The sequence below is a fragment of the Sipha flava genome, unplaced genomic scaffold (genome assembly GCF_003268045.1).
Source record: "Sipha flava isolate LNK unplaced genomic scaffold, YSA_version1 197_pilon_pilon, whole genome shotgun sequence".
NCBI classification, from domain to species: domain Eukaryota; kingdom Metazoa; phylum Arthropoda; class Insecta; order Hemiptera; family Aphididae; genus Sipha; species Sipha flava.
The window spans coordinates 1-17,196 of NW_020272774.1; the positions used below are offsets into that span (position 1 = coordinate 1).

The 17,196-nt window shown below is 26.6% G+C and overlaps 1 protein-coding gene and 1 long non-coding RNA gene across 2 annotated transcripts; both read right to left on the reverse strand.

Annotated features, from left to right (window-relative positions):
• Positions 1-2,464: 2,464 nt before the first annotated feature.
• LOC112681835 (kinesin-related protein 4-like) lies at positions 2,465-12,148 on the reverse strand. Its single transcript, XM_025552148.1, has 3 exons — positions 11,483-12,148; positions 3,536-3,905; positions 2,465-3,187 (listed from the first exon to the last, which is right to left on the reverse strand). The coding sequence occupies exons 1-3, from the start codon at positions 12,143-12,145 to the stop codon at positions 2,547-2,549; spliced, it is 1,674 nt and encodes a 557-aa protein (XP_025407933.1). The 5' UTR covers positions 12,146-12,148; the 3' UTR covers positions 2,465-2,546.
• Positions 12,149-12,742: 594 nt separating this feature from the next.
• Positions 12,743-14,080, reverse strand: LOC112681836. The gene is made up of 3 exons (XR_003148433.1): positions 13,903-14,080; positions 13,500-13,735; positions 12,743-12,776 (listed from the first exon to the last, which is right to left on the reverse strand). It is a non-coding gene; the product is annotated as an uncharacterized LOC112681836 (long non-coding RNA).
• Between the last annotated feature and the right edge of the window lie 3,116 nt (positions 14,081-17,196).

Below are 17,196 nucleotides of genomic sequence, written 5' to 3' on the forward strand. Positions count from 1 at the left end.
TGGGACGAAAAATTACCAAATTTAATTTTGGCAATTAACACCATTCAGCAAAGTTCCTCAAAATATTCTCCATTTTACTTGCTATTTGGATATGAACCTAGAATTAATTCTTTGGAATTAAACTTAGGAACTATAATAACAAGTATCTCAAGAGAACTTCAAATAGAGGAAATTATAGAATCAAGAATTAAAGCTGCTGAGAACATAAAGAGGAAACATGACGAAAATAAAAAACGTTTTGATAAATACAGATTAAACCAAACATTTTAAAAAGGAGACTTAGTTTGGTATGAATGGCCCTTAACTTCAGATTCAAAACTATCACCAAAGTATAAAGGTCCATTTGTGATTGAAAATTCAGTTGGTAAAGTATGTTATAAAATAAAAAAAGCGGATCAATCAGATAAGAAAAAGGACACAAGAATAGTGCATATTCAATCACTAAAACCATTTTTGGACAGACCTAATCTTGATGATCCTGGCAGTGTAGAATTCGACGACTCCACAAATGCAGAACCAGAAGAAGGTACAGTTGTTGAAAGAAATTCTAATCCTGTGACTGAGGAAGTAACCAGTGGCAATCTCCCGAACACTTCTAGTCGTGGTCGCACCATCAAAAAACCTAGTTGGCTTAATAAATTTGTGTTACAGTAAATATGTTTCTAACAAGGTTCCTAACTTGTAATATTATGCTCTTTATTTTTTATGCAAGTTTTATTTTTATTGTATTGTTATTGTGAGAATATAACACAATTTTTATGTATAATTTTTCTTGGGCCGATGAGTACAAAAGGTTTTTATTATTTAAAAAAAAATATATATAAGAAATTGTGTAACTAAATGTGAAAAATTGTTTATGTACTAATTAATGTATTAATTTGTTGAATTTGCAATGCAATGTAGCTCTTTTCAGTTTATTTTTTTATTATTTTTATAAAATTTATTAATATTTTCTTTGGGGCGAGTGTAAGGTCACACTGTAAGTAATATTAATTATAATATCAGTTAGCAGGTTATATCAGTAGTCGTTGTTATGTCACCCGTGTGGTAACATATTATTTTATATGCTTTTATTGTATTGTGTATTAAATATATTAATCTTATTATGTATTAAATATATTACAGGTGACAATTTAGTATACAAGGTAAATATATAAATGAAACAACTAATGTGTTTGATTACATGGCAAAGTCGTGCTGAATCAATTGGAATCCATTTATCCCGTCTACTATTAATTACCCAAATTTGTCTACGTTTTGGGTCTGTCGAAAACCGACATAATTGATAGCCCTGACTGATTCGATTAGTACAGTTTACTGCAGAACAGGACATATTAACAAACCTAATTGAATATTTAAATAACTAATAAGTGAATACCTAAGCGGCTAAGTAGTTGTAGAAATTTAATTTGTTATAACTATTTTTAAACTGTAATTCAGTAATCAGTATAGCTATCATAGTTAATCATTATCATTTATCAGTTTTGTTGCACACAAAATGGCGGATGCACATACTCAGAGCCTTACCCAAGCTAAACACAATTACAAATAGCAATATTGGCGCGAAATTCAAAAAGATACGTACGGCGCGAACACAGTTAATCATCTTATAATGATCTAGACAGTTATAATATGATAGATATGTACTCATTGTGCTCAAGATTAACTAAATAAAAAAACCTAAATATAAATATTTATTCAACAGTTTTAGAATTGATCAAGAAAAAAACTTTGCAATTTATTGTTACATACAATCATTTCATCTTAAATATCATGTTTTATCAAATCTGTAATTTAAATTATAACATCAAGAAGTTTACTCATATCACATTTTATTTTTTGATAGTTTTCACTGTAATAATTGATGGTATTATTAATTATTACAAAAAATGAAATAAAACAAGTAGGTACTCTAATTTAATCATTTACTAGTGATAAATGTATTCATTACATTTTAAAAATTATAAATTAATATGTTAACAATAGGAAATACAATGTATTTCTAGTATTAATTTCACTTTTGGAATACATACTCAAACATAGACCTAAACAAAATTATTTGGAACAGATTTAAATATAAATGGTAAAAAATGAACAATAATTTTAATGAAATTAAAAGAACATTATATAATGGAATTCAAAATCCCTTAAACATAGAGATGAAGTAGTATTAAATTGCCTCGGAATAAGTCACACATGCAGCTATCCAACTTTTATCAAACACACATCATAACAGAATGCACACACAAGAGGCCTGACAAAATTTCAACATAGCTGAGCACCTTCATAAAATACTGAACCCTGTGATAAAGACATCAACAAAAAAATGCTACTGTTAAAAAATATATTCATTTGTACACACAAGTTTAATTTTTTTTAGTAATGTAATACTAGCCAATAGTCTTGTTATTGAGGCTTTAACAAATAACTTTGTTTAAAATAAATGTACATCATTAGAACGAACTATAATAAACCTGTGCCGTTATATTGCTTTACATTAATGAAATAAATTAATTTTCTTGAGCTTAAAGAAAAATTAATACATTTTATGGTTTAACTAAAGTACATCCATAAATCTGATCGCGATCCAAATGTCTTGTCTTTGTTTTGAATTCATTGACCCTTTTATCATATATTTCTTTAAACTGTTCTATGTTACCATTCGTAAATAATGACACAAACTTATGATATATTGTTTGAGCTATGTATCTGACTTTAGCAGCTTGTTCAGAATGTCTTATTGCTTCTTGTTCACTTAATCTCCATTCACTTGCATTACCAACATACTTTGTTACTTTTATGATAGTATCAACAACTATTTGATGTTTTATTAACATAAGAGCATTTATTTTTAAATTTCTAATTTGTTCTAATGATTGCAAAGCCATTTCATAATCAAAACGTTTAATTGATAAAGCTGAACGTAATTTATGTATATAATCCAATGTATCAATTTCCGATTGTAATAGTTTCATTTGAGCTATTTTCTTGGCATCCAATTCTTGTTCATTAAATTTGGTTTCTAAACTTGATAAAGAATCAGTCAATATTTCTTTCCTTCCAGAGAGTGAGTTGTTATTTTTATTATTTAATTTATGAGTTTCTTTAGATACATTCTTTATATGTAATGATGGAATAGGGGTTGATGGATGGAGGATATCCTCAGTTATTGGATTTAAACTTATATCTAAAAACAAATATCAACAGTTTTATTTAATTTTAGAATAAAATACAAGGTGATAAAATAATATACTTGGTAGAATATGCAATTAAATTTAACATTAAAATTTAATTTTAATGTTTAATAAAGAAAAGAAAAAAGAATATCAGTTGAACTTGTCAACATACATAGTTTTGTAGTTATTTTTCAAAAGATATTAAATAAATATTGGAAATAAGCTCATTAATGAGTATGGTGCCATTAGATCTTTAAACTTATTAAGTAACTATAATTTGTTATAACTAAAATTTTAACTCAGATCAGATAAATTAAATTATAATCAATAAAAAAAAAGTTAATATTCCTAAATATTACCTTTAGTTTTACAGTTTTTTTCCATTGTATCATCAGTTTCAATATCATTTGTGTTTAGTACTTTTGTAGCCTTTAACATTTTTATGCTTGACCTCAATGAACATCTTGACTTTTTTTTATGATCTGCAAAATGGATTGTTTTAGAAGTACAGCTGGAGTAAGATTCATGCATTAAATGAGAGGTTGATGTTTCATTATTTAATGAATTAAAATCATTAATTTTGAATTCGAATTTCATAGTTTTACTATTATCCAATAAGGCATCACTAGATTCAGTAATTGATTTAGTTTTACATATTTTTTTTGCATGTTTATCACTAGTTTCATGAATATTTTGATCAACTCCAATATTTAAATCACTCTTAGTACTCTGAAATACAAATATTATATATTATCCATAAGAAATATTAACAGAATTAATACTAAGTTACACTTTAAAAAGAAATTGTATTAAAGATTACGTTTTTTGATTATTGATATACAAATAAGCAGGGGCGGATAGATAAAAAAAAATTTACTGGGAAAATATTAATAGAACGGCATTATTCTACAAATAGTATACAGTCAGGGATACCAAAACTCTTTTTCTAATGAAACTTAAAAACACTAAAAACCCAATTACATAGATATTAGATATAGATGAAAGATGAATAAAATAAAATAATTCAAATTAATAATGCAATAACAAAGTTTTTGAAGACTTAAACATTTATTTTGATTTTATATGTGATAGGTATTTTATACAGAATACAACATGAAAAATTAAATTTTGAAAAAATGATGTCACTCTAAGCTTGACATTAAGAAGTAGCATATTATCAATTGTATTTACATAAATAATTACATATCTAGAAAATAATATATAAATATAATTAATATTATTTAACATTGTTTTTAATTTATTTACAAAGGAAAATTATTTAAGTTAAAATATAATATAATTTTTAAAAATTAAAAAAATAACAGTTTTTGTAGCAAAATACTCTTTGTTGCAATAATATTAATAATATCCTCATTATCAAGATTTGTTAAATTATCTTTTTTTAAGGCCATAAGCATGAAACATTCTAAATGTTCCTGTGTTAATGAATTCCTTAAAGCATTTTTTAATATTTTTAATTCTGAGAATGATTGTTTACAAGATACTTGCGTAACTGACAGAGTTAAAATTAATTTATAACATAAAAATAATCCAGGATACGCTCTGCTAAACAAATTATAATGAACTATTAACTTGTAGCAACAATTAATACAACTGCTTTCATCATGACCGTTACCACTTAATTCACATTTTTCATATAGATTTTCATCGCTGTTATCAGAATCGTCTTTTATTTCATTTGTTAACTCAGAATAATGTATCTGAATACTTTTATTTAAATTTTGCCATTTAGAATGAAAATCTTTTTACTCAACTTGAAGATAATTTAATGTTAATGTAGACAAAAACAGTGAAATTAATTCAAATACCCGTTTTAAAACAGTTGGCTGTAAATTTTCTGAATGATCTTAGAAATTTTTAGGGTCAAGACATGAGAAGTCTGTACATAATGTTCCGTGTTCTGCATACCTTTTTTCAAAATTCTTAGTAATTGTATCCATTATTGAATAAATTTATTTCATAAGACAATAATGGCTCAGTCACAGGATTGTCTATTACCTCATTAGGAAAATAATCTTTTTTTTAATCCGGATGAATGGTAATTTTCACTTACCCCAATTAATAAAATGTTGCAATGCGTTTTGAATTGCTTTAAGATCTCTAGAAAATGTTTTCAAAGAATTAAATGTTTCTTGTGCCATTGCATATGCTTTAAGACAATCAATTCCTTTGATTTACAAGTATATAGATAAGGGAGTAGTCTTTTCAAAAATTCAAAAAAATATTTGAGCAGTAATTATAGTTTCATACTTGCAAAGTCCTTCAAGTATTTAGCCTAAAACCTTGCTTCTGGTGTTAACTGAACATTTGCAATAACTTCTTCAAAAATAATTATTAAATCTATGTATAATGAACTATCAGGATTATTGAAATGTCCAAATATTTTACACAAGGCTTTATTTTTGTACCACTATCTAGTCTCTCCTATTAAGTTTAATTTCTTTTGAGGAACTTTTTCAGTCCACTTGTCCATTCTTTTATGCGAGTCTTTAAAAAACACTGCACATTCATGGATTAGTTCAAATAATGACATTGATGATGTAGAAATATTGGTTGTATCACACATCACTAAATTTAAAACATGTGTATAACACCAAATATGAACATGTTCTTTAGTAGCTTCATTTAATTTTTTGGAAAACCAATTATAGTGTCCTTGCATGTTAGAAGCACCATTGGTGGAATTACCAACACATTTATTTGGATTAATATTTAAAACTTTTAAAAGCTTCATTAACATATCGACAAAGTCAACTCCTTTGGTACCCGTAAACTTAACTACACCTACCAATCGTTCCTGTACTGATGCATTTTTTATGTACCGCAAAATCACAGAGCATTGATCCATTGTTTTAATGTCTTGTTTAGTGTCTAACTGAACAGAATACATACCAGCGTTGTTTACTTCTGAAGATATTTTTGATTTGATTAACTGGTTTATTGTATCTATAACATAGTTATCAGTGATTTTCGACAAAAAAGTAATATTTCCTCCCCCTTGCTTCGACCCACGATCATGGCTTTTCTGACTGTTATTAATAACTGTATCAAGATAACTCATTAATGTAGTCATATTTTCCAAATAATGTAATTATTTCCAAAAAATTTCCATGGTCCATGTTTTCATCTTTTAATGTAAATGCAGCTTCATTTGATTTACCTCAATAACTCAAACCCCTCTTTCCAATTAATTTTACGTCTATTATCCGGTTCAATATTTGTTGATGATTAATAATTTGACTCTTTCTCAAATCCCTTTGGCCATATGTAAGAAGATGGTCAATAGAACCATTTTTTTTTTCTAAGTATGTGAGCATCCAGGCTGTTTCTATGACATTTTGAACTTTCATGTTCTTCAATACGGTTGTATAAATGCTTCCAATCCGTTATGTTATGGATAAATGTATTGTTATCAGTATACTTTCCATATTAAATACATAAACTACTAAATATAGCAGGGTTATCTGATCTCAAAGTTACCCATATACGATTTCCTCCATCTTTTCTAGTATACACTTTGGCTGCAGAAAATGGTATATTTGTTTGCAGTTGATGCGGATGATATTGTAAATATCAGTGATGCCCAACCTTTTTCCTTTGGCGGGCCACTTTTGTAAACAATTATCTTCAAGGGGCCACAAATTAAAAGAGAACAAAAATAATCTTATATATTGGACTTGTTTTCTTATCTTTTATTGTCTATTGAAAAGATTATGAATTGAAATATACATAATTGTATTTTTTGGAATAATTATTTAAACGAGTTCATAAATTTAAATAAAAATAATATATGAAAATAAATAATTTAAAAATATTTTTTCATACATTTTTAAATTTTTTTTATTTTAGAAAATTCGTAATGGGCCACATAGAATACCTTCGCGGGCCACATGTGGCCCACGGGTCGCGGGTTGGGCACCACTGGTAAATATGCAACAAGAACATTTTCATTAGGCCGAATAAAATAATTATGGTACGGATTAGGTTCATTCCTTTTTTCCACCTCCATACCTTTCTTTGCACCAGTTTCAGCATGAACATCATTAAAAACATCTACAGAATTTCCTTTAAAAATATAAAATAAAAAACTATTAGATATTTTTATTTAAAAAAAATTGGATTCTAATAACAATATTTAAATATAAACTGCCAAAATTACATTTAGTATGAATGTATGGTAAAATTTGCTAGAATTATTAACTATGTATTAATACCTTCTCTCTGTGTCATTTTGTACTTCATCATGAAAAGTAGAGTTCATAACTTTAACTTCTACTGCTGAATGCTCTTTCACACCTAAGCTTGTTGGACCTATAAAAAATAATATTGATTATTATTTAAAAATCAAAATCAAATCAAATATTGTAGTTATTAATACTTTTAAAATATTTTATATTAAAAAAGTATTATTAAATGGTAAGGTATAAAAAGTACAGAATAACAAAATAAAATGAAAGAATACAAATGACAATACTTGTTCTTACATAGACAAAATTTAGCTTTGTAAAAAAAAACTATCTAATAATAATTTAATATAACAAGTGAGTTAAGTATAGAGAAAAGAACTAAATCAAAATATCCGTTTGATAATGCTGTAGTATATAAAATGTAATGTAGTTGTAATAAATTTTATATTGTTAAAACTAATAGAGATATTAAAACTATGTAAAAAAAACAAACATCATGTAAAATGAAAACAAGCCTTGTACAAAATGAATGTTTAGTATTAACTTACCACATTTAATGAATATGTCTGTTAATTTCAAACATTTCTTTTCATTTTCTCGCAGTTACTTTTTTTGTTTTGCTTAACGGTATGCAAAACCAGATAAATTTGGTCTCTTTGTTTTTTCCATACTTTCTATATTAAAATTGCATACGTTTAATACATGATATTTTTTACAAATAAGTATAAAATTATTATTACCATTAATATTTTATAGCCTTTGCCACTTTGCCAGTATCTGATCACACGATTACAATTACAAATAAGAACTGATTGTATGTTGCTTGTTTCTTTATATTATTTGTTTCAAATTTATTCCGATAAGCCGAAAAGCAAATGTTTAAAAATAGATATCTAATTTACACGATTCAGCCCAAATAATACGATTTCATAATAATTGTGACGTTATCGTCGACCGTCGCCAGTGTATATTATTTTTGTTATTACTGGTTTAAGCCATTTTAAATCGTTTTTTTATCGTGCTCGTTTGGACGATGAATAAAATGATCATATAATAATAATAATAATAATAATAGTTTCTAATCACAATTTATTTATGGGGTAAACCGCTAAACTATAACAATTTTTTTACATAGTGTTAAGACTTTAAGTAAAAATAAATTTAAGGTCCTAAATGAGAAAAACCCTAAGGATTTCATATTGAAAAAATGTACACCACTGCATATTGGAAAGGGGCGCACCGGGAAAGTCCCGGTATTCCGGTGGGCCTATCCGCCCCTGCAAATAAGCAAAATAATATTGTAATATTAACCCTTTGTTAGTCACTATGGAACATTTTAATGGGATAATAAAATAATATGTCTAGGGTAGACATTAAAAACGTTTGTTTGTTTTGAGGTAAAAACATAAGCACACCAAACGCCGCAATATCATTACCTAGTGATCAGAGTATAAATAGGTATGATGATATGATTTTTATCATTATCAGTGTAGTATCAAATGATATACAGTCATTCAAAGTGGAGTTTGGAAATATTTTACGTGAGGTGACTATTTTTGTTACAAATTTATCTTGTTTGTTTAAATGCTTATGAAAATGTGGAAGAAAATGAAATTACTGTTGAATAACCACTAGATTGATTTATTAAAATTACATATAATAAATATATATTATTATTATTAGTAATATAAAATTACTGAATTAAGTAATTCAAATTGAGATTTTTCATTAATTTAATTTGATTAAGAGGTTTTTATGATTTTTGTTTTGTTTTTGTAATTTTATGATTTAACTATATTTTTTTAAATACCTATAGTTAAATGTATTCTTAAACATTGTTATACTTAAAATGTTACTTATCAAGGATAAACATATTTCTCTTAATCTTAATAATATAATGCTGAAAAGAGAATTATGTTGTTATTATTATTTTTTTAACCTTTTTTAAGTTATGATATTATAGTTCATATTAAACATAAATTAATAAATAATAATCAAAATATGCTGTATAAATTAATAAAAATAAACTGAAAAAATTATTAGCAATGTTTAATAATGGTTATTTCAATAAGGTAGCTCGATTTTTAAATGTGAAAAAAAAAAGTTGTGTGTAAGATATATCCACTTAATTTATTTTTTATTTTAAAGAATGCTTTAATTATGCAATTATTTATATAGTATAATATCGTTTAAATTTCCTTCATGGATTTGTTTGGTGGCACGTATTCAGAAGGTCCAATTTTTTATGGCTTTGTCGCATAAATCTGGTTGAATTTGCTGGATGGCATTAGTTATGTTGACTTGGAGGACATCAATTGTTTGCAGTTTATTTTTGCAGACTTGCAATTTAAAATACTCCCAAAGAAAAAGTCTCAAGGCATTAAATCACACAATCTCGAAAGCCATTTATGTCTTAATTGTGCGATATCACCATGCCCTCAAATCGTTCACGTAAAATGTACATTATTGCAGGCGCTGTATGACACATAGCACCGTCCAGTGGGAATGTTCTCAGTATCTATATCATCCAGCTTTACACCATCCAACAAGAAGTTTCTAATAATAAATCTGTAGCACTTGCCATAGACAGTTATGGCAATATTGGTTTCATTTTGAAATAAGTACAGTATGATGATTATGCCAGAATCCGTACCAAACAATGGTTTCCTCGAGATGCATTTTATTTTGGTGTTTTTTGTGTAGATTGGTGTTGTCCCAAATCCGACAATTTTGTTAATTGACATATCCATTCATCCAAAAATAGGCCATTTCGCAAAATATGATTTTCTTTAGTGAAATTTGGGTCAACTTCTAACTTCCCCAGAACCATTGCATTGTGTATGATCATTTACCATAAGTTCCTTTGTTCCTTGTTCTACACTATAACTATTTGTGGTGAGTTGCCATACAGTACTGAATTCAATAACACATTGACAGACAAGGCTTTAATGACATTCCCGATATAACCAATTAAAGTTTTATCATCTCTATTGAAATACCAGTTATTTAAACTAATATAGAATAAATGTTCACATAATAATACCATTTGATATTTAAATATTAATTATACATACATACAAGACACATATTTAGCAATAAATAATATAATATATGAATTCATAACTTTAATAAATTAATTTAGCACAGGGGTTTTATATTACTCCTGGTGATTAAAATTGTTTTCAAATCAATAAGGTGACTAACGAAGAGTTAATACAACTTATAAACTGAGATGTTCTAATATTTTTTTTAAGGAAAGTAAACTACTGATCACCAATAAAACCTATCCTAAATATAAAAAATAAATTATAAATATAAACTTATAATTATTTTTTAATTACAAGATACCACCAATTAATGTGATAATAATTAGGTCTTAATTATGTATAAATTCACATAGATACCTATTATTTTTAGACATTTATAATAAAATATGACTATCAATCAGAACAGCAAATTTAATAAAATTCATATTGATTCATTTTATTCGAAAATAAAAAATAGTATACCTATTTGTATATTACTAGTTATTAATTATTATAAGCAATAATTTTTTTCTTATAAAATATGTTAACATATTAATTAATTTAATATAAAATTATTGGCATTTTTTAGAGTCATATTCTTTTAATATAATTTTTCATTTTTTATCATCATATATACTAAAAATATTTAAACATATAATATGTAGATTATAAATGTACCTCCTCTCAGAAGCAAATAACCTATTTTTTTTTTTGATAAATATTATCTATCAAAATATTTTTTGGAAACTGTCTAACCATAAACATAACTTTAATTAATTTATGAAGTTTATTTTTTTTTATTTTTTTTTAATTACATTGAAGTTCAGTTGACCTATAAATTTCATATAAGTATGTAGGCAATATTATTCATAACCCAGTGACTTAAACTATACATTTTTTTATCAGGTACATTTTACACAAATATTTCTTGAGCGATATTTTGAAAAAAAAATTATTATTCTATAAATACATAGACAAATAACTTTAACAGTACATTTAACATTAATGATAATTTAAATTGTCATTTATTTAATTTTGTTTATTCTTTATGAGTAAAACTAAGCTTACTAACCTGATTCTCATTAGTAACCTTTGCCAATAACTGATCATTTAATACTTCAACTAATACTATGGGTTGAATTTGATTTAGCTGCAAGTTCTGTGCATTCATTGACCCATTTTCTAATGATTGAGTTAAAATATCATCAGATTCAACACTACATTTGTTTTTCTTTAAGCATTCTATTTCTTGGGGCACATTTTCTATAGATTCCTTGGACCATTTTTTGTGTTTTACATTAGATTTTTTTCCTCTTCTCCTTTTAGGAGTGATAACACGTTTATTTCTTTTTGATAAATTTGAATCATTGACTATTAACATTTGTTCAATTACTGAATTACAGTCACTTGTAATATTTACTTTGTCAATGTTCTCAGACTTATCAAAATGTGATCCTTTTTCAACGTTAATTGATTCTTGAGAGAGAATTGTACTATCGGTACTATTTTCTACTTGTGTTAGAACCACATCTTTAGTAGGACTATCAAATTCAATTAGTTTTCTTTGAGATTTTCTTACTTTAGACTTATTTTTTTCATTTAAGTTAGGTTGAGTTTCATTTAGCTTTAAACTATGAATTTCTAATGGCTTGTCTATCATTGATCTTTTTACACATTTTTCAATCTGAATACCAGATATTTTTCTTTTTCTTTTTTTAGAAACAGAAAAATTCATATTATTTCTAGATTTGAAATGTTCATTATTTTTTAATTCACTTGACTTATTGATTTTTGATTTTATTTCGTTTTCTAAATGATAATCATCTATGAATTGTATTTTATCAATATCTTTAAATTCATCAAAAGATTTACCTGGATGAAATATTTGTTTTGTATTACTTGGTACAGATAATACTTGAATATAATTTTCAGAAAAAGTATCAAAAGAATTTTCAATTTCAAAGAGAGCTTTAACATATAATTTATACTTTCGATTTTTCTTATTAGGTTTTCTTATTTTAGATTTGTTTTCTTCATATGGAATAAGAAACTCTGCTTTACACTCAACACAGTTACCAGTTCCATACAAATATACATTGTATGTAGTTTGTGATAAAATATTCGTATTAACACTAGATATTATGGCTGGCCAAGCAGGATAACATTTTCTTCTTACAAAGACTTTATCTTTAACATTGAATACTTTTTCCAAAGACATTGGAGCAACCTTTAGAAAATATAATAATTAAATAATAGTATAATAATTATAGGTAGGTAATATAAAATATTAATATTAACTCACTATAAAATAGAACCAAATAATGAATTATAAAATATAGATTAATGTACTTAAAATAACCATTGATCTATAACAAACAATTACATAATTAATAAATTTGTTATCTTAATTAGCCATAGAATAGTTTTTAATTTTAAAGCTAAAAAAATAATATTTATTTTTCTATATTTTTAATAATTACAAATTTAACAAGATGATATTGGACTAGGATGTAAAAGTATATTTTAAATGTAGGTACTGCACCAACTATAATATTTTAGATAGTTATAAAAATGTTGGTAAACCTAAGTAACTGTAGTATTTATGAAAATATTTCATTTCTACATCCTAGGTATATAATTATCTCTAATATACTTATTATAAAAATTAACTCTAGGCACAAATTTAATAACTTTTATACCATTTTAAGCAAGTACAAAATTAAATCTTTGCAAATAGCATTAATGGACGCTCCTTTCCCTTAAGCTTAGTAAATTTTAACTTATTTACTTATCATATTTTTGTGTATATAGATTTTAAATGTTAAAAAAAAATGCTAAGGTTTATGATGTATAAATGTATAAATAAACACATTAATATAAAATTATATTTCAAACATATTCAAGGAAAAGTCAAATTTTTCTTTATTTCATTTTTTAAATATTGCCATTAACCTGCTTATATAAATTAAGTATATAATGTATTAAAATAAATAATATCTAAATGTATTTTAATAAGATGCAATTTGCAATGTAGTTGCCTGTAATCTAAAATAAACAATTTTAGAAAAACTTTTCAAATACATACTTACATGATGTCAATGTTACGTACTACTTGCAGTTGCTATTGTCAAAATTATCATAAAATGGTATGCAAAAAAAAACCAGTGGCTTTTACTAGTTTAGCAATACCCACTGACAATTTATTAAATTTATGGGTACTACCGCAGAATAACTTATTAGATCTTGCCCATTCAACATCATAGAAAGCAATGTAAAAATGTGACCCTTCTTCCACCAAACCGAATGACAAAAACTCTGTAGAGAACTATAAAATAAACTAAATAAATCACTACTATGGAGAGTTAGATAAAACAGACAATTGAAAACAATACATTGAATTGTTGTACTAAATAACATTATTCTATGCGAATTCCAAGGTATACAACAAAGCGCAAGGCAAACACCAAACCGATCGGAAACGCAAGTACTTACGTGATTTTGCAGTGAAACAGATATCCGTTTTCAGACAAAAATGAATTAATTATTATTTAGTTTATTTTATTTTATTATTGTATAGTTGAAGGAAAAAATTTAAAAAGTAAAAGGAGACAAAAAAAAAAAAAGACCCCATGCGTGAATGGAGAAACAAAAGACGACGAACTATACTTAAAGTTGCAAACAAACACTGCCTATAACGTGAATTCGAGACGCCAACAGGCACTGTATTCAGGTACAACAACTGCGCAATATCATAGGTCAGTATTTCCCAAACTTTTTCGACTCATGGCGCCCTTTCCTAAGTCATAACATGACTTAATCATAAGGAACAATTTAGACCAGATAGTATTTCATGACGACGCGGCGCCCCTGTACAGACACACTTTGTAAACCGCTGCTATAGGTTAATATACAATATAGTGATGAGCGGTAATGAATAATTTGTATTATCGATTATTATTCGATTATTCATATCATAGACGCAAATTGAGGGAGCTTGAGGGGCTAAGCCCCCCCCCCCAAAATCTACAAATTTAAAATGTTATCTATATATATATATATAAAATCCAAATACCACTGACTCACTGATCGCTGTATCTCAAAAATTACGCAAGGTACGGACTTGAAATTTGGAATAGAGGTTCTTCTCATATTTTCACCGTGGAATAAGAAAGGATTTTTCGAAAATCGCATATTTAAGGGTCGAAACAGTTTTGAACTGGATGCATACATTTTTCAATTTTTGGTTACCTAGGAAATATTTGATTTGTTTAATATGTTGATTTTAATAATCACCGATTAAGAATTCTGTAAGTTATTAAACTGTATAACAACATAATCGAAGCCATCATTTTAAATGGAAAATTTAAAGGTGAACATGTACTATTATCACGCATCCCAATGACTCCAACAGATAAGCAATTAGAATTCAAACTTTTGAAGTTTCCAGTGCGACTCGCTTTTGCAATGATCATTAACAAATTACAAGGACAATTAAAAGAATATGTGGACTAAATTTTGAAAATTCATGCTTCTCACATGGATAATTGTGTGTGGCCTGCTCACGTGCCAGAAAACCTGATTTATTTGTGTATACACCAAAAAAGGAAAAACAAAAAATATTGTATAATCCAAAATAAATTGAACATTGTTGTACGGATATTAGTATATGCTTACATATTGTAAACAGTACAGGAAGGCGTGATAGATATGGCTATATTTAATATTTACTTATTATAATACATAACAAATTGCCTAATATTTCAACCGTTATTTCGGGTGATTTATACTTAAAAAGGTATAGGTTCAACGGTAACACCCAAAAAGAGTTGAACACTTACAATTTTTTCAACGGACAACGTCAAGTATTACTCCTCACTGACCATCGCTGCATCTCAAAACTATATGAACTCGAAATTTAACATGGTGGTCTCTCCAATATTCAATACATGCAATAAGAAGGGATTTTAAAAAATATTTTTAAAAATTACTATACTGATTCATTTGAACTTTCGTTTTATTTGTTTTATAACCACCAATAGTTACACCAAACTTGGCTTTAAATGGTGTAAAGTAATAATCCATTAAAACCTATGTCACGGCCAAGAATGTTCCGTGCGAAGCCGGGTAATTAAGCTAGTAATATTATAAATGTGTACAGTTTTTTCTTTTTTATATTTAAATAATATATATTATGAGATGGCCATGTTAATTATAAAATAAAAATTATCACTGGTATTGTAGAATTAAATGTATAATAAATATTTATTTATATTATTTGATCCTATATCATTAGGAATTATAATTACATTGTTTTATTATTGCTATTGTGTCATGATCGCGATTGTACCTACTAGAGATCTGCACGGGCCGGACTAGCCCTACCCAGCCCGTACCCAACACGGCCCGTACCGGGCCGTGCCATAATATAAATATTGAGGGGTTGGTTATTGGTGGGATCGTAGTATTTTTTTTCTTTGGAATGGGCCGGTCAAAAATAAAACTACATAAATATAATATAAGAGTACAATACTAGTGCCGATTATTGGCGTTGGACAAGGAAATGTTTCCTGACTGATGGAGAAGGCTTGTCACAAATCAAAATAAAAATATGTATGTATTATTAGTGTATGCGATATTTATAATAATAGGTCACTGATAAAAACAAATAATAAATATTACGCTCGGTCGGGTTGCACTTCAAAAAAAAATTAAGTACTGATCTTAGGGGGGGGGGGGGCATTTTGTAAGTTTAAGTTTCGGGCCGGATTGGACCGAAAAAAAACGGCTTGTGCAGATCTTTAGTACCTACTTTATAATAATTATATAAGGTACTCTTTACTAAACGCACGATGCCATGTTATAAGCTAGGGTTATAAGCTATAGGTTATAAGTAGGGAACGGATTTATATGTAATAAAAATACAGAAATATGTACATATATATGTAAGTATAATTTATAAAATATGTGCTAAAAACATCCAAATATGAGGGGAAAAAAATTTAAAAAAAAAGTGATTATTATTATTAAATTATCAAAAAGATTTGTTGCATTGAATTATTACAATATCTTGTAAATTATCAAATGCTAAATGTCGCCTATTAGGTATCAAAATATTTTTAAAACGGCTAAATTATCGTTTCACATCAACCGATGTATTAAAAGCATATTTCAAGTGTATACTATCAGAAGGCGATAATTCCAAATTTTTTTAAGGTTGTCTGCCATTCATTATGTCATTGATTGTTTTAAATTCAATATTGCCTGGAATTTTTTCTGTAACAGCATGAATTTTCTTTTTTACGACATCTATCGGTCCGCTTACGAGTTTTAATCGCTGATTTAACAATTTGCATACTATCATTTGGGGACATATTTTTTTATTAATAATTTTGTTAAATTATTTTTAATTAAAATTAAATAATTTTCAATGTTTCATTTTGCATAATATTTTGAGCTTTTCCAATAGCGATAAAAGTTTCTGGATCTAATTTTGAAATAATTTCTTGTATTTTCGTACGAAAAAGATGTATGAATGATGAAATGATAAAAATATGTTTAAAAATATTTAAAAATTAGTGAAATATGTAAAAATATATAATTATACCAAAATATGTAAAAATATGTAAAATAAAAGTATCATAATTTTAATAGGAATGATTTAAATCATAAACATTTCTTATCGAATCTTAAATATCTCGTTTTAATAAAAATATGCATTTACATATAAATCCGTTCCCTAGTTATAAGCTATAGGTGATAAGCTCACATGATATTTGTCATGACGTG